General features: G+C 45.5%; 1 protein-coding gene across 2 annotated transcripts in view; it reads left to right on the top strand.

Annotated features, from left to right (window-relative positions):
- The window catches only part of EPHB1 (EPH receptor B1), a gene marked incomplete at both ends in the record, with an annotated part of 441334 nt that overhangs the window by 405178 nt on the left and 12971 nt on the right, over positions 1-23185 (top strand). For both annotated transcript variants that reach the window (XM_080696677.1, XM_080696676.1), the window contains one exon: positions 21669-21818. In XM_080696677.1, the coding sequence (XP_080552803.1) occupies positions 21669-21818 (150 nt within the window). The remainder of the gene's footprint in view (positions 1-21668; positions 21819-23185) is intronic.

Genomic DNA, 23185 nt, shown 5'->3' with positions numbered 1-23185 from the left:
CCTGTTTCCAAATATAAAAAAGTATAAAATAGGTCTGGGAGTGTAGCCCGAAGGTAGAAGGGCTTCCAGGAACCCCAGTACCACCAAAAATAAATACATTAAAAAAATAATCCAACCCATAACAGAATCCTTGTTCTCCTCTCTCACCTACCTGTGAATATGACTTTATGGAAATAGGGTCTTTGCAGATGTAACCAAGCTCAGATAAGATCCTATTGGTTTCCAGTTGGCCCTATATCCAATCACTGGTATCCTTGTAAGGAGAAAGAAATTTAGAGACACATGGGGAAGATGATGTGACGATTGAGTGATGTGTCTTTAAGCCAAGGAATAGCAAAAGTTGCTGGAAAATTCCAGGGACCAAAAGAGGGAAGGAAGGATTCTCCCCTACACATTTCAGGGAAGCATGTTCTGCCAACACCTTAATCTTAGACTTCTAGCCTCCAGAACTATGAGACAATAAATTTCTATTAAGTCACACAATTTTGTGGAGCTATGTTAGCACAACCTATTAAACTAATACAGATCCTAGGAGACCAACTCCACCTCCAGGACAGGTGTCCAGGAGGCAGTCAGACTATCAAGGATGAAAGGGTGGGCCACACCATAGAGGGTCCTGGGTGCCCATCCAGAATTTATCCAGGAGCCCGAGGAGTCACCGGGCATCGATGAAAGCAAACTTTACAAGGCTTCGTTTGTTCAGCGGAGTGGTGGGGCATCCCTGTAGGAACACAGCCCTCACAGTGATCACAGCAGGTTAAACAACAGGGCTCGCCAGGTGTGGTGGTGCACACCTGCAATCCCAGGCCTTGGGAGGCTGAGATAAGAATATTGAAGGTTCAAGGCCAGCCTATGCAAGTTAGCCATACCCTGTTTCAAAATAAAAATAAAAAGGACTGGGAGTGTAGCCTGGCTTAAGTCCCCAATAGCAAATAAATAAACTCATAAATACATAAATAAATAAACAAACATATAAATAATAGCACTGCTCAGACGTTGAAATCCCTGACTGGCCGTGAGATTGTGGGAGTCTTTGTAAACGTGCTGGATTCTGCAGGAGTCCTGTGCGTTGTTCAGAGGTGCTGCTGTAGACAGTGCAGATACTTGCCACCCTGCTAGGGCTTGGCCTATGCTCCCTTTACGAAGCAAGTCCCTTCACCAAAGAGAAGCCTCCCAGTCTAGCAAATGTGTATACAACCACGTGACAATGTGTTTATCCAGGAAGAGGAAATTGGGTCCTTCAACTCAGTGTTTCTAGAGCACAGAAGCAAGTGGCTTTCTTTCTTTCTTTCTTTCTTTCTTTCTTTCTTTCTTTCTTTTTTCTTTCTTTCTTCTTGCAGTACTGAGGATGGGACACAGGGACATTCTATCTCCAAGCTACACCCTCAGCCCTATTTTTTATTCTTTATTTTCAAACAGAGCCCCACTAAGTAGCTAAGGCCGGCCGCAAACCATGATCCTCCTGACTCAGCCTCCCAAATCCTGGGATTACAAGTGTGTGTCACCGCACCTGGCTGCAACTGGGTTTCTAAAGACCCGAGTAGCTCTAAAGCCAGCACATCAAGGCCGAGCATGTTACACTTCCTCAGGGAAAAGGCTATGCAGAAATCTGAAAGCAGCCGGGACGCTCTCATCCATTACGGCTTACAGATGTAGAGGGAAAAGGAGGAGTGAGTGAGGGTCTAAGCTGGAGGGAGAGAGAGCCCAGCGAGGCAGAGAAAGAGCAGAAGAGCTGATCAAAGGCCGAGCCGCAAGCTCACTGCAGACTCGAGCTCCGGGAGAATATGGGGGGAGGATTTCAGAGGTGAAGATTTCATTTTAATCCTCCCACTAAAGCATTCCGGGAAACCCTGTCCTCTGAGAAAGCAAGAGAGTCAGAAACAGGAAGGAAGGTTCTCAGTGAAAAGATGTGTGTAGACTTCTCCTAATACTGCTCACTTAGAGAGTACAAGCCATCTGGGCGTTTGATAAAAAAGCAAAAAAGGCGTCGGGAACAGTTCAAAGCCGTGGTTTCTTCTTGTGAGTGCCAGCCGCTCACCTCTCTCACCGTCAGATCTCTCCTTTGTTGAAGGAAGGCTCTTTTTGTTTTCTGGGTGTTTTTTTTTTCTTGGTCAGCAATGACTACCTTTCAATGACAGCAAGGACCTGTGGAGTCACTTGACTCCCTGGTTGCTAAGGAGCCCAGCAATGGCAAGAAAGGAGAGGAGAGGCCCCAGGTGACAGAGGTGAGGATGACCTCCTACTCAGTGACTCTGAGCATCTACAATTAAAATGCAAAGCCACATGGCACACGGGCACAGGTGTTGCTGCTCCACACCAGAGGGGCTGAGAACAGGCGCTGTGCTCTGTCCTCATGGATTTTCTTACTTCCTTTCTGTTTTTTGGGAACCAGCTCTAGGGCCCAGCCTTTGTCTTAGGCAGGCGGGGTCACGGGCCCTGACTGAATCATGTCTGAGGACTTCTCCTTTGGGAAGGAATTTAGATCACTCCAGGGATCATGGGAGATGGCAGGAAACCCAGAAGTTAAAACAATGTGAGACTATCTACTTTTAAGTAGGCATCCCTAATACAACGCTGTGAAATGGCTTTGTAGGAGGCTGTTACCCTGAGAAATCAGAAGAGCAGAGTGTTGGTAAGGAAATCCATGGCCAGAAGAAGCAAAAGCCCTGCGTGTCACTGAAGACAGCTCGTGCTCCTTCTGAATTACTTTTTCCTTTTGCGCATGCTATACATCTGTCACCCTAAAATAATTATTTATACGACTATCTTAAATTAATTCTCAGTATTGGAAAACCATTTAAGTAATCAGATGCCACCATTTAAAATCCATTATTTGAGTGCTTGTTGTTGCTTATTTGTATTGGTTTTTGATACCCATTACTGGACTGCTAATTATTATCTCCAATAATGAATACAGTGAACTTATATTTTTTCCTTGTTCTTTGCTTATGTTTTTATCACATTTCAAATCATGTAGCAGAACAAATCCCAGTAGCTCTAATGACAAACAATTTAGTGCACAGAACTTCACAGTAGATAACTTTGAAGGGCAGTTTCTTCGGTAGCTCCAAGGACAAGGCAGAATGTAGAACTAGAAAGCCCGGCCTGAGACCTGGCCCTGCCCATCATTAACTTGGGATACGCCAATCCATTCCATTATCTGTCAAATGGGAATAATATACTGGATCAGAACTAGGCATGGTGGCCAACGCTTGTAATCCCAGCATTTGGGAGGCTGAGATTGAAGGATCGAAGTTTGCAGACAGCCTTGGCTACATAGTGAGGCCCTTTGCATCTCAGTGAGACCCTGTTTCAAAATAAAGAATAAATCTGGGCATGGTGGCGCACGCTTGTAATCCCCACGCTTGGGAGGCGGAGGCAGGAGGATCGCGCAGGTTCGAAGCCAGCCGTGGTGGCTTAAGAGACCCTGTTTCCAAATTTTAAAAATATATAAAATAGGTCTGGGAGTGTAGCCCGGAGGTAGAAAGGCTTCCAGGCACCAGAGTACCACAAAATAAAGAAAAAAAGAAAAGAAAGGAAGGAAGGAGGAAAGAAAGAAAGAATAGAGCTGGGGGTGTGGCTCATAGGTAGAAAGCCCCTGGGTTCAATCATCAGTACCACACACACACACACACACACACACACACACACACACACACACACAAATATATATATATAGCATACACACACACATATATATAGCATATGACTATTAAAAGATTAAAGAGGAAGTATTGCATTGAGTGCTTTAATAATCCCCTGAAGTCATATATATGTATTTTTTTAAATTAAAGTTATTATAAAAGTTGATGTAAAAAGATCATTAGTGAGTGATTTTGGATCTTAGTAAAATAGTCTTAGGTGATTTTGGGGAGAATCAATTTCATGACATGCTAAATATAATAAGCAAAGTGGGATTATTTCCTTTCAGTTAATAATGCCAGTAGTGAGGATTCTAATATAGCACTTTTTGGAAATTGATTGAATCCAGGGACATTCTACCTGTGAGCTATAACCCCAGCTTAGCCTTTTTTATTTTTTCAAATTTTTGGGTCTTCTTAAGTTACTGAGGGTCTCACTAAATTGTAAGGCCGCCCTCAAACCTGCAATCCTCTTGTTTCAGTCTCCCAAGTACTGGGATTACAGGCCTGCATCAACCATGACTAGCTAGGATCCTAAAATAAAATCTCACCAGCAATGAGACTGAAAGTTAAACCCTAACTCTGCTAGTAACATTTAACAACCTGGCTGGGGAATATACTTCATGAGCCTTAGTTTTCCTAATCTACAAAACGGGCATAGAATCTCTCTTCTAGTATGATTGTGAAAAAGTGGATTATGTTAAATATGTAAAGTGCCCTGCAGAGCAGAGGGTTCCCAGTGGGTACTTGGTCCATGCCCATTTGCTCCTGCCTCCTCGGAGGTATCTTGCGAAACAGGATGGAGACACGGCCTGCTCTGCTACCGTGCAATGCAAGTGATTCAGGGAAGGATGTCAGATCCTGTGTCAGACCTAGGCTTCTCCTGTGATCTCTACCCAGGATATGTGTGTCTCCAGGTCCAGAGGGGCAAGCTGTCTCACGCTGAAGAGATAAACTTACCTCCAAAGTCAAAGACTGACAGAAAGGCCTTTCTTTAGAGAAAAGAGTGCCTGGTATAGTAGATTCCAGGGCTATTTTATTTTTCCACTCTTATCTGGTGAAGCAGAGATTAAGATGAGGAAATGGAACACGTTTTTTCTTTGTGCTGAAATTTTAATTTTTTGACAAAAGAGAAAAAAACTACTCCGGGTTTTTATTTAATACTTGTACGGATGCATTGTAATCACACATGACAGCGTGGTCCCAAGTGATGCCAAAGACCTGTACACAGCGCTTGGTGCCCCCTCACCCCACCCTGCCCGCCCCCTCCTGCACACGTTGGTGAGACTGGACATTGCATTAATAGAGCTGTTTCTTTCATCAATTCTCCTTTCCCCCTCCTTTATTTCCCTCACCGGTCCCCTTCCATTAATCCAGTGGATTGGATTTTTAATTCAAATAAAAACTGATCCTGATGAGATATGATCACCCTCCAAGACCTATATACCCAAGGAAGGGGTACGGAATCCAGGATTTAAGTCTGCAAAAAAATCAACAGACTGAGCTCTGGGCACAGATACGAGTTTAATCTACCTGTGCTGCTATTGTTACTCAGATGGTTAGATTTTTGTTAGACTTTGCGTGGTGTCCAAATGCACACCCCCACCCCCACACACACCAAGGCTTCTGTGCCATTTTGCACAGTACAAGGTTCTTCTGAAATATGACAGTATATAACATTATAACAGGAACACTTGTGTTAAAAAAAATAGCATCCATTCAGTCACCTCCAAGAAACATGTACTTCATTTAAGCATAATTAATAGTTGGCCATCAGCACACCTAATCATTTGGGACAGGGGAGAAAAAAAATTAGGGTTTTCAATAACATGAAAATTAAAACAATTATGTTAGAACATAAACCTTTCTCTTTGGAGAAAAATTTCTCTTATACATGAGTCTGTCCATGGTTGGGATGTGGCCAGTGCTTTTATTTTCATATCCTGGAGCACAGGCTCCCAGAGTGGGCAATACCACCTCCAGAAGGTTCTAGAATAAAGTATAGATTCATAAAAGAATGCAAATTGGTCACTACATCTTTCTATTTGCTTAATGAAGGTAGATTTCCAGGTTTTTGGTTTGTTTCTGAAAAGGAATCAGTACACCTTATAAGTTCCCCTCTGTGTCCTAAAGGTTTCCAGATTATGTATGTCAGAGCTCTGCTGCTATGGTGGTAGGGGGACCAGGTCAGGCCCCAAACCCTCACCTTGGCTTGACCACAGCAGCACACCTCCTGCCTACTATAGATAGTGTGCTTTCATGAAGGTTTCCTTTCAAATAAGGTTTTTTTCTGCTACAAGTTCAGTATTGGGAGATACTAGACAGGCCATGAAACATCATGGTAAAGCTGGGTGTGGTGGCAAGCACTTATAATCCCAGTACTTGGGAGACTGAGACAGGAGGATCACAGATTTGATGACAGCAACTCAGGGAGACCCTGTTCCAAAACCTGGATGAATGAATAGGGCTGGGGATGTAGCACAGAGGTAGAATGGCCCTGGGTTTCAGCCCATGACCAATATTGGTTCTTAAAGAAGAGACCAGGAACATTTTATTGCATTTTACAAGCTCCAAATCAAGGATATGGTCCACATTACCTTGTATTTACTGTCTACGTTTGAAGTCATGATTAAAAAATATCTCAGCGGCTCTCCTTATTGGCTTCTCTATAAAACACAGCTTCAAAAGGAAATGCCATTGTTTGGTGAGTGAACTCTTTTAGATACCTGGGCCCTTGACAATGGGATTGTTAAGACAATTTTTTATTAAAATTAAATTTCAAAAAAATTGATGACAAAGCCTACATTGTGGATCAATCCGATCTCTAATTTTGTTGCAACCCATCTCTACTACAAGTAAATGCTCTCTGGGACCTGCAGTCTAGCAAATATTGCATTTAATTTTTATGCTTCTATAGTGTCCTTTAATCCAGAATATTCTCATTGTTTTTCTTTGTCTTTTATGATATTGGCATTTTTTAAAGAATATAGTCACTTGTTTTTCATTAATAAAAAATTTTTCCTTTTGGGATTCTCTGGTGTTCCTCATAATTAGATTCTGGTAATAGGTTCTTGGCCATAATTCTACTTAGGTGCAGTGTCCTTCCTAGACTACATATCTTGAGACAGTGGATGTCTACTTGCCCCTCATTGGTGTTATTTATTACTTTTTATCATCTAGTCAAAGTTTTTTTTCTTATTTCTCCAGTGTATAGTTTCATACAGCTTGTATTATGCATTTTCTTCTTTTGTAACTAATAAACAGTCTATGGGAAGATACTGTCAGCTCTTGCAAATGTCTTCTTCCTCATCAAAATGTCCCCCTGATGTTAGTATCTATTGATGAGTCTTGTTTAAGCTAGTCTTTATGACCATTCCTAAAAAGTGATGTCTTCCAACTCTGGCTAATATACACCAGTCAATACTTACCATTGACAAGGGGCATATGGATGGTTCTACTGACGAATCAAATACTCTTCCTTTTTTCTTTCCTCCTTGAAACCTCAACCTAATAACAATCTGAAGATCGCATTCTCTTTGATTTTTGCCTGGGAAGTCTGAGGATGACCTTTGGCCAACAACATTAAGATTCTCCTGCGTTCCCAGATTGCCGATCCCTGCTCTTGGCTATGGCCTTTTGGACATGATCTTATTCTGTCAGCCTCCATTCAGCCCACCCCGTTCATACAAACAGTGTGTCAGTTTGTGATTCCCTTGAAGGATGGAAACACTGGGCTGAGATGGCAGACAGGCTAACTCCGCCCCATCTCACATATATGCTGGCCAGAACTCCTATTTTCCTGTCTTCATTCTTACTCTACTCTAGAGCTAGGATACCCTGTACCCTTCAGATCCTTCTCTCACCCATCATTGGTTACAGGCAGTAAAATACAGCCCCAAGGTCCCAGAAAGTTGAAAGCTACCAAAATTTTGGTGATTCTGAAATGTCCCTAAAGGATAAAAGAACCTCCATAAGGAACCTTCCCTGGGCTGCTCTACACTTGTGATTAAGGATTATCTTCAGAGACCTTTGATTCCTACAGCACGGTGAATATGGGTTCTGGAGAAGACCATGCCAGTGGTGATGGAAATTGTTTTGGAGGGTTTACTTTAGCAGCCCAGATATAGTGGGTCTGAGCCCTCTATATCGAATGAGTCCTGTTCTGAGCCCTGTACTTTTAGACAGAGCTTTCTGGCAGGATCAGGAAGGCTCCAAATATGGTGAGGGGGAGGGTAATAATAATCACCAAGACACACAAGTGGAGGGTAAAGTCCAGGGTGGGGAGAGAAAAAAACAAAAGGATCTCTTCCTCCCACTATGAAGAACCCAGATGCCTTTGGGACAAATTAAACCCATCCCTGGGTTTCTATGACAATGAAAGTTAGAGCTGGGAATGTGGGAGCAGCTCCAGTTTTCTAAGAAGTGGGAAAATGGAAAACAAATCTTAAGGGAGATCAGAAAATAGGCCAATCAATGGGGAGAAAACATGAGATGCAGGCATCACGGGCTAAAGTCTAAACGAGCTGGGGAACTCTAGCACATGGCTGAGGAAGGATCCCACAGTGCAGACCCCGGGAAGATCAACAGAATGGGACCAACCTTGGGCAGCTTGGCCCGTGGTCCATCTCCATGGTGTGTCCGCAGTGCTCCCACAGTCCTTTCCCACATGGAGTCAGCTCCCTCCTCTGTCCTGTGGACAAGCTCTTCAGAGCTTCCATCACTCTTGTGTCCTTAGCTGTATTCGCTCCCAGAGAGGCCTGGCTTCCTCCTCTATCACGGTGTCCCCGAGCCATCATGCACTGCTCAATCAATGCTTGTGAGATTGATTAAGGAATTAAGAAGTGACCAACATGTCCCTGGAGATCTGAGTGACCAAAGAGAGTGGTCAGTATAGCAGAGGGCAGAGGCACAGGTACCCTGGATATGCAATATCTAGGTGATTTCTGATATATTGTTTCAAACTGTATTTCAGTGAGAATGCTCGTGCAGATATCTCTGACATTTGTGTGGATATTTCAGTAAAACAGATTTTAAGAAGAGACATTGCTGAGTCAAATGATTTACACATTTATAATTTTCAAAATAATTCTAAACTTTAGGCCAAGTGTGGTGATGTATGTCTGTAATCCCAGTACTGGGGAGACTGAGACAGAAGGATCCCAGGTTAGAAGAAAGCCTCAGAAGCTTAGCGAGACCTTCAGAAACTTGGAGAGACCCCGATTCATAATAAAAAATAAAGTAGGACTGGGGTAGAATGTAACTCATTCTACCCCATAGGTAGAACACCCATTACCAAATAATAATAATTATTAATAATATTATTATTTTAAACTTAAAAGTTCAAGGAGTAAGAATAACAACACCCGTGTAAACTTTGTTATTTTTCACTTATTATTAATCTTTTAGTTCATTTCTTTACTTTCTCCCCCATCTTTGTAAACATTTTTTCCAAACCCTTGGAAGACACATTGCATGTATCTTGGATTTCTTTAATGCATAGATGCTTCTCTGGATATTTCCATATTTCCAAGAATAGGGATATTTCCTTACATAACTATCATATAGTTATCAACTCGAATAATTTAACATGCATAAAATACTTTTATCTAACCTACTCTCTGCGTTCTAATTTTGTTAGGCGCCCCATGTCTTTTTTTTTAAGCGCTTTTCCCCTTATACAGCGGGATCCAATCTGGGATCAGATACTGCTCTTAGTTGTCATGTCGATTTAGTCTTTTAATCAAGAACATTTTCACAATCTTTTTTTTTGCTGTATTAAATGATATTGACATTTTTAAGGAATACCATTCACATACTTTTTAATGGAACCGCCCTCATTTGGGCTTGTCTGCTATCTCCTCATGATTAGATTCAGGTCATGCATTATGCATTACATAAATGAAAGCGTGTCCTTCTCAGGGTATCACCTCCGGAGGCGCAAGATCTCTGTCTGCACCTCATGGCAATGCTAAGAATGGGGAGGTTTTAAAAATTGATAGAAGTTCATTTTCCAAAGCCTTTCACCAATTTATAGTCTTGCTACACTTTGTGAGAGTTTCCTATTTCTACTTCCCCTTCTCCATTCTTCATAGGGTATACTAACAGTCCTCCTGTTCCCAGGATATATACTATGCTTAAAAAAAAAAAAGAAAGAAAGAAAGAAAAGAAAGCAACAAATGTTTTGGGGAAGAATTAGGGAGCCCAGTTGTCTGTGGAAGGAAAATGGAAGCCAATTTTTTATTCTCCTTTAGGAGAGCAGAAAGACCACTTCTGTCCATACATAAGAGCATGCGTCTCCATTTATTCTCTCTCTTCTTTCTTGTTATTCTGTGGAAGAAAAAGACAGCACAGGATTTGGAGTGGGAGAACCAGGTTTCAGTTCCACCTTCACCTTTTATCAGGTATGGGCCCACGACAGGCTTATTCTTAGTGTCAAAAAAAGGCTTCACATTGCTGGTGTGGGAAGATACCCAGGAAGATATCAGGTCTCTCTTGGGGGATGGCTCTGCCTCTCTCTGGCCTTTTCTCATGGCCACTACAGGAGGACAGGTGGCCCAGAAAACAGGGTACCTGCTGGAAGGCAGGTGGGGCATCTCTCCCCAGCACACGCACATACTCCACCAGCTTTAGCTAACAGCTCCATATACTCCCCTCTGAGATAATTGAGCATTATTATCTCTATTGGCAGGTGGAGACAGTAAGTCAGAGTGGTTAAGCAACTTGGTTATAACTGCTAGGAATGTCTGAGGGGGAAGCCAGGCCAAGAAGGGAGTGCACCTCCAGAAGAGCTTCGGCTGCTTAACGTGACTGATGGCTTTAGAAGAGAGAGCAGAGGTGTGCCTGGTGCACCTTGGTAAGGCGTTGGAAATTACCATGTGGATAACAAATCTACCAAGTTTCCCTCTTAAAGTACGTCACCGTGGACAGTCTATTGGACGTTCAAGTCATGTGAGGAGGAGAAGAAAAGATTGATAGCCATGGTTAACTTTGTGAAGACCAAAGGACGAATTCCACAGGCCTCACACAGAGCTCACACAGGTCTCCAAGATGGCAGAGTAGAGGCCAGGCTTCATTTGAGAGCCCCAGCCTTCTCCAGAGACAGAGAAGCTGCCGACTCAGCTGCCTCTCTCTCTTGCTTCTAAATCTTGGGAGCCTCTGTGAGCAGCTCTGGGCCACAGGAGGTGCAGCTCTGCCACAAGGGTAGGCATGGAATGGGAAGAGTGATTGGGGACTGTGGGGAGTCACAAGCAGGGGCGGGGGATCATCCTCTGAGAGGGATAGGAGCCCCAGAGATATATGTGTACACACCCAGGGTTCACTGGTGCAGCAAACAGTTTGGTTAAAAAAGAGCAGCTGTGTGCCTGCGATCCTAATTCATGGGAGGCTGAGACCAGAGGATTGCAGTTCCGAGTCCAGCCTCAGCAACTTCCTGAGACCTGTTTCAAAATTAAAAAAAAAAAAAAAATTATAAAAGGACTTGGAATGTAACTCAGAGGTAGAATGTCCCTGTCATCAATCTCCAGTACCACAGAGGAGAAAAAAGAAGAAAACGATGATGGTGTCTTGGGGCGGGCCTGGGACTCAGGAGGCAGCAGTAGACCATGGTGGTGGAGAAGGTCAGGGAAAGAGCTTGATTCCTGCCACATTTAGTGAAGCAATGGCCGTCACATTACAGGTGGCTCTGGAAGGAAAGGCTAGACTGCAGGGCAATCGCTGAGCCTCCTCCTCACCCCTTCCAGTCCCCCACCCAGGGCTTCCGTGCCCATGTGTCATCCTAAGGGGCTGGAGGCTCACCGTCCCCACCCCCACCCACTTTTGTTTCAGCAGCAAGATATATGCATTCTTGCTCACTAGACCCCTGCTGAGTGCTGGTTCCCTCCCTGCAGCGCTCCACCAACTGGGAAGTTCCTCCTGTTCGCTCCAAGGTAGACTTATTTTTCTGTTCAGTACTGGGGATGGGACCCAGGGGTATTCTCCCTCCAAGATACACCTCCAGCCCTATTTTTTATTCTTTATTTTGAAACAGGGTCTCACTGAGTTCCAAAGGGCCTCACTAAGTAGCTCAGGCTGTCCGCGAACCACGATCCTCCAGGCTCAGCCTCCCAAACGCAGGGGTTACAAGTGTGCGCCACCACACCTGGGTCTTTCCAAGGGTAGGAGAGCGCGGATAGCAGGCTTTGGGGACAGTACAGGAGAGAACCACCTGCCCCTTCACTGAGCTGATTCTCTTCTCAGGACAGAAACGGCTTTGTCCTCTGACCTACTGAACCTGACCTGGCTTAGAGAGGGTACCACCTGCCTGTTTATCTGATGAATAAAAACAGCTAGTGAATTATTTAGCTCTTGTCTCTCTACCTTTTCTCTTACATTGTAAACCCAAAAGTGTTGTCTGATGAAATAACAATAATATAATAATGATGATGATGATGATGATGATGATGAAGATAGTGATTCCTACATCCAGCCATAGGTGTGGGTAATAAAAGACAGCTTGTTTATCCTGCCAGTGTACTACAGAGAAATGACATCGGTTTGGTTGAAGAACAGAATTTTTTCCCCCAATTGGAAAACATCACCAACTGGCCTTTGTGCTCCTCACACACGAAATACACACCATCGCCCGCATATTTTTAGTTAATTTATGTCCAAATAGGCCTTTCTCGAGCTCCTGGAAAATGATGTTTGGGCTGCAATTACCTTTTGCGGCATTTCGCAGAAGGGTTTCAGCATGGGCACAAAGCTCAGGGGAGAGGCAGCCCGGAGCTCACCTGACTGTAAATCTTTCCTTTTGTCGTTATTCAAATCACAGATTTTATTACTAGTACCAAATCCATTGTGTCATTCATGTTGGAGGAGCAGGTAATGCTTCAAGAAAAGCTTTGAAAAGACATTCTGTTGAGAAACGATTTTGTCGTTCCCCCATCCCTAGGTGTCTTCTACTGGGTTTATCTTTTCTTTAGCACTTTCTGGGGCTGTGTGTGCCATCTGCAAGACAAAGGGGACCTCCCTCTCCCAGAAGCTCACCTGTCCTGGTAGCCAGCTTCACCGCCAAAGTCCTCCTTCTTCTCTGTAGGTTGCATGGTAATCTTTAACACCGTAATAAATTACAGTGTCACTCTCAAGATTGTGGCTCCTGGAAAGGAGGGTGCAGCAGGGCCGGATGAAGATGGAAACACTTTTTTCATGCAAATTCCTGGCATCCTGGAGAACTGAGAACAGCCTTTTTATTACATAGACTGATGCAATCCAACAGTCAGAAGCCATTTCACTGACTGTTAGAAGTTGGTAACACTTAGATAACCTTTTAGGCAGAAACTATGCTTTCTTCTTGGCTGATGTAGGTCTTATCTGGGGGGAAAATCCCTCTGCTGATTAGGTGAATGAAAAAGGGTAGGTGTACTTCCAGAGCAGTTTTAAGTGGAGACATTCGTTTGGAGATAACTTTCTCATTGGCACTTGAGTCCCAATTTAGTATGTATGTATGTATGTATGTATGTATGTATGTATTCATTTATTTATTTGCTGAGGATTGATCCCAGGGACATTCTACCTCTAAGTTATATCCCCTAGTCCTTTTTATTTTTGAAAAAGAGTCTTGTTAAGTTGCTCAGGTTCTCACTAAGTTGCCAAGACTAACCTTAAGCCTGTGATCCTCTTTTCTCAGCCTGTCAAGCACTGGGATTACAGATATGCATCACCATACCTGGCTCTTTTATTTTATTTTATTTTTGGTAGTAGAGATTGGCCCCATGAGCATTCTACCTCCAAGCTATACTCTAGGTCCTTTTTATTTTTATTTTTATTTTTAACAGGGTCTGACTAAGTTGACGGGAGTCTCCTAAACTGTGTATCTTGGCCTGAAACCTGCAGTCCTCCCATCTCAGCCTCCCAAGTACTGGGATGACAGGCGTGGACCACTGCACCCAGCTGGGGTCTAGCGTTAGACCTCTCTTGGTCCAGGGCAGTGGACGGTGACTAGGGAACAGGAGGGTGAGTGTCTACGGACGCACCCTCAGAGCAGGGCCATCTGTATCTAAACTCGTCTGCACGTGGTGCACAGAGCCCCTCTCAGGGGCAGAAGTCTCACCATGGCTGGCCAGTCATGCAGCCCAGATGGTCAAAGCCCCAAAGGAGTGCTTCCAATCTGCCAACTCCAGAGTGACTCTGACATACACGTGAAATTCATCTGTCTGCCCTCGATTCCTCAAAAGATTATTTGAGGTTTAGCACAGTGTGTGCAAACACTTGTCAACATATAGCTACCCATGCCCTCACCCATAGGAGAAATGGCTTTTCACAACCAATACCCCCTTCTCTATATACCCAGAAAGCCTAGCCAGAAGGTTCCCAAGTTTAGCTACTGATTGGAGTCACCTGAATGAATTATATATATATATATATATATATATATATATATATTTTTTTTTTGGTGGTACTGGGGTTCCTGGAAGCACTTCTACCTCCGGGCTACACTCCCAGACCTATTTTTTATACTTTTTTATTTGGAAACAGGGTCTCATCATAAGCCAGCGCGCGTGGCTGGCTTCGAACCTGCGCGATCCTCCTGTCTCTGCCTCCCAAGCACGGGGATTACAAGCGTGCGCCACCACGCCCGGCTGAATTATATTTTTTAATGTCATAAGTACTTCATTTAGAATCTCTGGGAGAGGTTCCCAAAAGTAGGTATAGTTTAACATGCTTCAGACCATTCTAATGTGTGTAGTCATTAGTCACAGTCCCTCGCTAAACAAAAACAAAGCCTCAGAATCCTTCCTAACCCAGCCATTAACAATGATCAGAATTGATAGTCAGGACAAAACCTAACGCAACCGCTGACTTAGGCTGGATTGATCTGTCGAGTGACTCCCAAAGGACGACACCCACACACTGGGAATGTGTTGGAAATTTTCAGGCCCAGTCTCGGAACCATGAAACTTGAAAGCCTGTGTTGGGGCTGGTTTAATGGGCCTTCCAGATGATTCTGATGGACTCTTAAATCCAAGACCTGCTGTTCTGATTAGCTGTTATGACTAATGACTGGGCCTTAGAGTTGCCTATCCATGATTTTAATCTAATTCAGTGATGCCTATTAAAAGCCTACCAATGTTTAGGCTCCACTCCCAGAAATTCTAAATAAATTAGAATTCCCACGGCATTTCATTAATAGAAGAGGCTTCCCCTGGGTGATTGGAATGGGCGGACAAGCTGCTGTGTTCTGGTATGCAGAACTGTGTTCTGGTATACAGAACTGCTGTGTTCTGGTATGCAGAGAAGAGGAATACCAGCCTGTGTCAGCCATGCCGCTGTTCGCTTCCAGTGCAGCTGCTGAGGGCTGGAGTCGCCATCTGGGTCTGGGGATGCCGCTGGTAGAATTCTTCAGACTTGCCTAGGAAGTCTCAGGTGTGGACTGAGGCTGAGATCTGATCAACTGCACCAAAGAGACATTATCGGGGTTCTTGTGATCGGCCAGGAGGCTTCGATGTGCTATGTTAGAGGTGTCTCTCACTCCCAAATCCTGCTGCTCCCCAGTGGTAGCCTGTGATCCTAGTTCTGCCGTCCAAGAAGGTAGCAAAGATACTTTTAATCTATTGCCTGATCAAACTGTGGATACTTGATGGTTCCCTCCAGCTACTATAGTAAAGTGCTACAACTTGATGACTTTATACACAGAAGCCCTGGGGGCTGGAAGTCTGTGTGTGATAGAGGCGTTGGCAGGACCCTCCTCCCTCCGCAGGCTCTGGGGAGGGTCTGCTCCGTGTGTCTCTCCCAGAGGCCCGAGACCCTTAATATAGCTTGGCTTGTAAATTCATGACTCCCAGTTCTCCAGGGGGTGCTCCTATCTGGTATTTCTGGGTCTTCACATAGCCTCCCCTTTTTGTGGTACTGGGGTTGGAACCCAGGGGCTTTTCTACCTCCGGGCTATACTCCCAGACCTATCTTATACTTTATTTGGAAACGGGGTCTCACTAAGTTGCTGAGAGCCTCACTAAGTAGCTGAGGCTGGCTTCGAACCTGTGCGATCCTCCTGTCTCAGCCTCCCAAGAGCTGGGATTACAAGCGTGTGCCACCACACCCAGCTATAGCTCCCTCCTTTTAAATAAGGAAACCGGCATTAAATGTAGGGCCTTTCCTAATCCACTACGACTTTAATTGGATTATGTCCGCAAAGACCCTATTTCCAAATAGTGTCCCATTCACAGGTATGATGGCATTCGACATCTTTGGGGGTGGTGGGATGGGGACATAATTCAACCCACAACACTCAATACTTTTCTTTTAAATGGCAGCAGTAATATACTGTGTGTTTTACATATGTATCCCATTGGATTTTGACAATCCAACATATTTTCACACTCTGATATATGTTTTATATATTATAAAGTTTTTGGAGCAGCAGGCTTTTCCAATTCATATCCACTGCATGTCTCTCCTTTGTGGGGGGTTGCTTAGTGAGTCTTGAACTTAGGAGCACTCTACCTCTGAGCTATACCCTCAACCCTTTTTAATCTTTTTTTTTTTTTTTTTAAACAAGGTCGTGCTAAATTACTAAGAGTCTCTCTAAGTTGCCGCAGTTGGCCCAGGACCTGCGACCCTCCTGTATCAGCCTCCCAAGTACTGGGATTACAGGTGTGCACCGCTGCGCCCAGCACATTATGCTCTTGGTCATAAGCCTATTATTTCCAAGCTTCATGATTGTACTCTTTAATGAATGAGTCCGTTATCACACAAGATCGTGTAGAAAAAGTATTATAGCTATGCCCAAACACGCCAAACACTACCCTGTGACCTCCAGAATACATAATTAGCGAGGAGAATCGCTCCTATGCTCAGCCCTGGACCTGAAAAAAGTTCTAGTTGGGTAGGCACTGGAACCAAGGCCATGCATCATACCTATAGCATCTCACTGTGGCAAGAGAGGGAGGCATTGGAGTGGCCTTGGGCTTATCCAGTGCCCCTTGGCATGGAGCCAGGTCTCACCACTGCTATATCCTTAGCAGGGTCCTGGGCACCACACAGGTGCTACATAGATGCTTGCTGCCCCTCCTGAGGCTGAAGGACTGAAGCACCCAACATGACACCTTCTGCCTGTTGGTCTCACGTCTCCTGTTGGCATTACGCTTGCCAGCAGGTATAAGTATGGGCTAGCAGGCAGCCCTGAAGATGGCTGGGTTGGGATCAGCCCACTGCCATATATCTTCTCTTAGTTTATAATATTCTACACATACACAGAAACACATACACAGAGACACATACACAACCTTAAGTTTGTCTTAAATCTGAGTTGAGACATGATCATTCCAAAGCAATAGGTTTTTACAGTGTGAAACATTTATCACAGGTAACACAACCATTCAATGCAAAACTGTCTCTGGAAGAGCAGCTTATGAAATCTTACAGGGAGCTCAGAGTCCTGATTGCACTCTGTCCTCCACTTCTCTCTTTCCCATACTCCAGCAGGAGCCCTGTGGCAACTTCAGGGAAAACTCATTCTCTGCAGAATGTCCACTCTGTCCTCAGCTTGGCATGCAAAACCCATGCCAGGGACAGTGCTCTCTTCAGCCCTTCTGCGCCCACATGGATGTAGATTCCTTCCCAGTGAATCTCATTCCTTCTGTACCCAAGAATTCTCCCTTCCTCTTGCCTCAGCACCCCACAGAGCCAGCCAGGCCTTCTCTCTGCCCCTTCCTCAGGCTGCACTGGGGAACAGGAAGCTCTTAGAGCACTTGGCAGACACACCATTGCACTGGCTCTGGCTCCTGGTCCATTCAGGCAGCCAGACCTCTCTGGTTAGCAGACACCCTGCCTGTAGTAGCAGAAGTATCAGCAGCAGCAGCAGCAGCCGCCTACTTCCTCCATTTCTGTCCCCATACACAGAGCTGGTCACCCTCCTGTAAGTTAAAAGATTTCCTGTCACAGAATTGAAGACGCATTAAATAATTGTAATCATCACTGTAATTATCTCTGAGCATTGCAAAGCAATGCTGTTGATGATATGACGTAAGGAAAGTTTAAAGTTCCCAGAGGCAAGTGTACCCACACCTGCACCCCTGCACCCCTGACTGTGCCTTCCCTTCAAGCTGTCTCAGAGGTCAGCGTCCCCTGCTCGCTCTTCGGCTGAGTGGGAGAGCCGGTCCTGATGGGCTGTCACCTGCCCGTCCAGGGTGGCTCTTCTTGAGGCACAGCCACCTGCTGGGATGGAGGGGGTGGTGACAGGCCAGCTCTGTGCTCAGTGAGGCCCAACAGTACAAGGTGGCAGGAGGGCTGGAGGCTCCTCGCCAGTGGGCCTGGCACTGCCACTTTATATGCAAGAGGAAGCAGCTCAACAGCTGTCGCTGACAGCCCCTGGGGTCCGCTCCAGACTTGGCAGAGGAGGGCACTGCCAGACTCCCAAATCGCCTCTTTGAAATTCAGAAGAACTAAGCTTTCACCCCACCTGCCCAGCTCACAAAATTGCAGGAAAGGTAGGCAAGCATGAGTCTCTCTCTCTCTCTCTCTCTCTCTCTCTCTCTCTCTCTCTCTCTCTCTCTCTCTCTCTCTCTCTTTCCCTCCCTCCCTCCCTCCCTCCCTCCCTTCCTCCTCCTACTCCCTCCCTCCCTCCCTTCCTCCTCCTACTCCCTCCCTCCCTCTCTCTTTTCTGTACTCACAAACCCATGCTGGCTGCCAAGTGTTTTTTTTTTTCTTTCTCTCTTAGTCTTGCATACACATATTGATAAATTCTCACTCCCATGCATGCAATCTCTCTCTCTCTCTCTCTCTCTCTCTCTCTCTCTCTCTCTCTCACTCACACACACACACACACACACACACACACATACACTCACTCTCTCACACACACACACACACAGAGTTGAACTAATTAAAGTCCTCTCTCCTACCTCACTTAACCCCCTGGATACTTGGGCCAGTCTCAGAAAGTCAAGAGTTGTATATTTTTGCTCATATGTGGAAGCTGGAGAGAAAATAGAAGCATCAAGGGACTCTAAATACCCTGGAGAGAGAGACCTGTAGAGTAGGAGATGTGGGGGGAGGCATGGAGAGAGGGGAAGAGGGAGGATTGAGGAAGAAAACAATTCAAATAATACCATGGCAATATGTGAAGGTATCGCTGCCATCTCACTAACATGTGGAGGGAGGGAGGAGGGGGGCGGACAGCGAAGCAGGATGTAGAGGGGAATATATTGAGAGCTGTGTGCATGGATATTTCTATCAGATTGAGCTCCACTATGACATATCATTGCAATGCACTAATAAAATACATACATAAATACATAAATAAAATACATATTACAGGGGCACTCGGGCCATCTCAAGATGTGGCTAACAGTGACTCATGACAGGGTGCATGGGCTGTCCGTTGCTGACCTCCAGGTGCTTGATAGCCCTAGGAGGCACCCGGGATGGATCGCCCACCCACCTCTCTTCCCGGCCATGGGTACCATATCCATAGGACCAGCAGATGCGTTCCTGTTGTGGGGGAGGACGAGAACTGATCCTCCCATCTCCACACAGCCCGAGCCCGCCCTGCAGACATGTGTCATGTCGCTGGCATTTGAGCTGAGGACATCTCCCACCACAAAAGCCTGACAGCGTCCCCAGGGGAAATCAGGACTGCTTTCTTTGTTAGATGGGCGCCTGGGGAGGTTCAGGCCAGGCTGCCTTTATTCCTCCCAGGCCTTGGCTAGGAAGCCAGATGAAGATACACTTTGCAGTTTCTTCCCCTTTTTTCTTTCTTTCTCAGATTAACCATTTATACATTTTCAAGGCATTTTTGCTAAACTCCACTATGTATCTCTGGTAATTCAAACAGATCGCGAGAATGGGCAGTTTAAAAATAGACTCCTTCAGGCTGGGCGTGAGCCAGTGAGAGAAGGGCGGGAGCTGCTGTCCCCGTCTGTAGCCACCACTGCCCAGTGGCCCCAGGTTTCATGGATTTGTGGAGCTGTCCTGGCTCTTCTGTTGCTGCAACCACAATACCTGACTGGAACAGCTTAAGGAAGGAAAAGTTTATATGGGTTCAGGTTTTCAGAGGTTCAGTCCATGGTCGGTCAGCTCCAAGGCAGAAATATCCTGGCAGCAGGACATGGTAGAGGAGAGTTGCTCAACTCATGGCAGCTGGATGCAGAGAACAGAGGAAGCAACCAGGGACAGACGAAGTCCTCAAGGCCACTCCCCCAGTGGACACCTCCTCCAGCCACGTCCCACCTCTGTTCTCTGCTTTGCTGCATTGCCAACAGATGAACATTTTGAAGGCTGTTCCACACCCAAACCACTATGGGTGTTATGCAGAGTTCAGGCATTGACAGAGTCCTCTGGGGGTGAAATCTTTGCCATTGAAACTTAGGGCCATATTAGTTCTAGAGTGTGGTGAGTTTTGGGAGTTATCCTTGGTGAGCACCCACTTTAATACCTGTAAACAGCAATAGTGCAGGACAGAGCTCACGGGTGCTCTGCTTTCTGTTCCACTCTTGCCCCTTTGCCCTTCTCCCTAGGACTTCTGTGTTCAGCCATCCTGGATTGCTAGCAGCTCCCATCCTCTCTGTTACCCCTACCCACCACGTGCTCCCTCTGCCTGGACTTCTCTTGTCACATTGTCTGGTGACCTTCTACTTGTTCTCTAGGGCTGAACGAAGTGAAAATAACAGTCAACCCATAAATGGAACTTATTCTTTATGCCAAGTCCTGTCCCCAACACTCTATGAATAGCTTCAGCGTCACTACACAGGTCCTAGAGAGAAATAAGCACAAAGAGGTGAAGGTACTTGCCCTAATCACACAGGTAGAAAAAGGAGGTACTGGTGTTTAAACCCAGCCAAAAGCACCGGAGCTCCTAACCACAGCAGGGAACTTCTCCTCTCAGGGAGCTTCTCTGACTGCTCTGAGCCATCTGATGTCACTCTAGCCATGTTGGGGGATCTTCTCTAGTCCTCAGAACCCCCTGGACTCACCCTCATCCTCTACTTTCCACTTATTTCAGTTGTTTTGACTAACTGTTCATTTTGAGTTTCTGTGTTCTAGTGAAGCCCTCTGCAATGTAGTGAGACCCTGTTTCAAAATAAAGTATAAAAAATAGGGCTGGGGGTGTAGCTCAGAAGTAGAATACCCTTGGGTTCAATCCCAGTACTGCAAAAAATAATTTTTTGTGTGTTCTGATCTGACTCCATGCAGTCCTGTAGTGCTTGAGGGCAGGGACCCTGGCCACTTATCACTAAGATCCCAACTCCTCCTCAAATACAGCTTGGCACAAAGCACTGCTCATGGCTTATTTGTTGATGAGATGATGGATGGATGGATGGATGGATGGATGGATGGATGGATGGATGGATTTCAGCTTTTTAGCTAAACAACCCTGGCCAAGAAACTTCCAATGTGGGTCTCGAGGGCAAGAAAAAGGAGCATCCCTTTACAGATACACACCTCCAACCTCCAGGATTCTGACCCTTGCTAAAGGACAGCAGGACAACCCGTGTGTGGGCAAGCCGCAGCCCTGGGCCCCTTGCAATCCAGAGCTGTCTGCAGGTTGCAGTTAGGAAAACATGTCCTCCAGCAATGGGGCTCAGTGAAAGTGGGGCACAGGGGTAGCCTGATATGATCCTGCAATGGGAGGGTCTGACCCAAATGTTGTGGCTTTTACATTGCCATGCTACAGTGACAAACACCACTTACATCTGCAGCTCATGTTGTGTGGTTCTAGCGAGTTTAGGACAGCTACACTCACTCTTTACACCCACTGTCCCAACATCAACTTAGAGTCAATATGTTGGGAATCCGGTGGGGGGGGTCTCATTACTTACTATCCCTTTGTATGTAGTGTCTCTACATATGGCATGAGAGTAGCACAGGCCACCCTGATCCTCTTTACCTCCTCTAGGAAAGCTCAGCAATGTCACCAGCCCAGGTGGCAACTACCATCCTGGCTTATCCTGATTCACAAGATGGAGGTGTGGGGGATTGGAAAGGCATGCCATTTTCTCCTGCTTTCAGCTGGAAGACTGATGTTTGGACTAATCAGTTTTCTCTTTCTTCCAGGGAGGGAAGATCCCTGTGAGATGGACGGCTCCAGAGGCCATCGCCTACCGCAAGTTCACCTCAGCCAGTGACGTCTGGAGCTATGGCATTGTCCTGTGGGAAGTCATGTCCTTTGGAGAAAGACCCTACTGGGATATGTCCAACCAAGACGTGAGTGTCAGCAGCACCTGCCCAAGAGACCCCTACATGCTGTGGATACCGAGATATCGGTAAACTTGAGGTGTTCAGAGCAGGGATACCCTGGCATGGAAATTTGAGTTAGGCAAAGAACCCAGCCTGGACAGTGACATTCCTTATATTCCAAAGCTTGTAAAGGTGTCCAGATCGCACTCTCCCACCCAAGAGATGATGGGCTCAATAGCCATGGACCACACAGGACAGTCTACCCTGCATCCCAAGGCCTCAGCTCTGGGTTCTCCTCCCACATGCATGATGAGGGAGGGGCATAGGTGCCTGGTTCCCATCCTGCTCTGCCTCTGATAGATGTGTTGCTCTGAGCCAGTGCTGTTTCTGGGTGCATCCTTAGCTTTTAAAGAGAGGAATTATGAAAGGCCTGTGTCCCCTAGAATCTACTCTTCTGCGACCATGTCACCTATTAGGGAAGGCATAACTGGAGAAATCTTTCCAAAGGCTGGTTAGCTTCAAAGGGGCCACAGGAATGGGTGCTGTTTATGCAGAGGTTATTCCCCGCCCTCTGGCTATGCTTGACGGACAGGGTGGGACAGGAAATAGAAGGCTCATCAGAGATGCTGTGAACAGTGGCCTTTTGGGGGTGTTCCTTGTGGGAAACTTTGTCCCATAGTTACTAAAGAGCAAAGAAGGATTTTTAGACTGATTTTCTTTGAAAAGACTCCAGTCAATGTACGTGATTTCTTTTTTAGGACTCACCTTTTATTGGTGCATTTTATTGGTGCATTTATTGGTGAAATGCACCTTTTATTGGTGCATTTCAGTGAGGTTCAGTGAGGTTCCAAATGGTGCAAACCTGTGTGCACACGTGCACACATCATTTGGTGTATTTCCCTCCTTATCACCTCAGCTCCCCCATGCTGTGAACATGTGGGTGAGGTTGGTACTGACACCTTTGTATTGGATGTAACATACTTGAACCATTTTTACCTTCCTCAAGCCTCCTTTTCCCTTCCCCCTCCCCTCCCCAATCTTCGACTATTCTTCTGTTCTCCTGCTCTCTCCATTCTCATTTATCTGAAGTTCATTTTCTTTCCTATTTTCTCTCGAGCTTCAGCATATGAGAAAAAACATAGGACCCTTGACTTTCTGAGACTGGCTAGTCTCACTTAACATGACATCCTCTAGTTCCATCCATTTTCTGGCAAACAGCATGATTTTGTTTTCTTTATTACTGAGTAAAACTCCATTGTACGTATATGCCGAAGTTTCTTTATCCATTCATCTGTGGATGGTGGTTGGTTCCACAATTTGGCTATTTATTGTGAATTGTGCTGCTATTAACAAAAAAAATCTCTCCAAACAACCCAACCAAAAACAGGCAACTG

Source organism: Muscardinus avellanarius (genome assembly GCF_963383645.1).
Source record: "Muscardinus avellanarius genome assembly, chromosome: 5".
NCBI lineage: Eukaryota > Metazoa > Chordata > Mammalia > Rodentia > Gliridae > Muscardinus > Muscardinus avellanarius.
The sequence above is the reverse complement of the archived record's forward strand: the minus strand, read 5'-3'. Positions and strand labels throughout refer to the sequence as shown.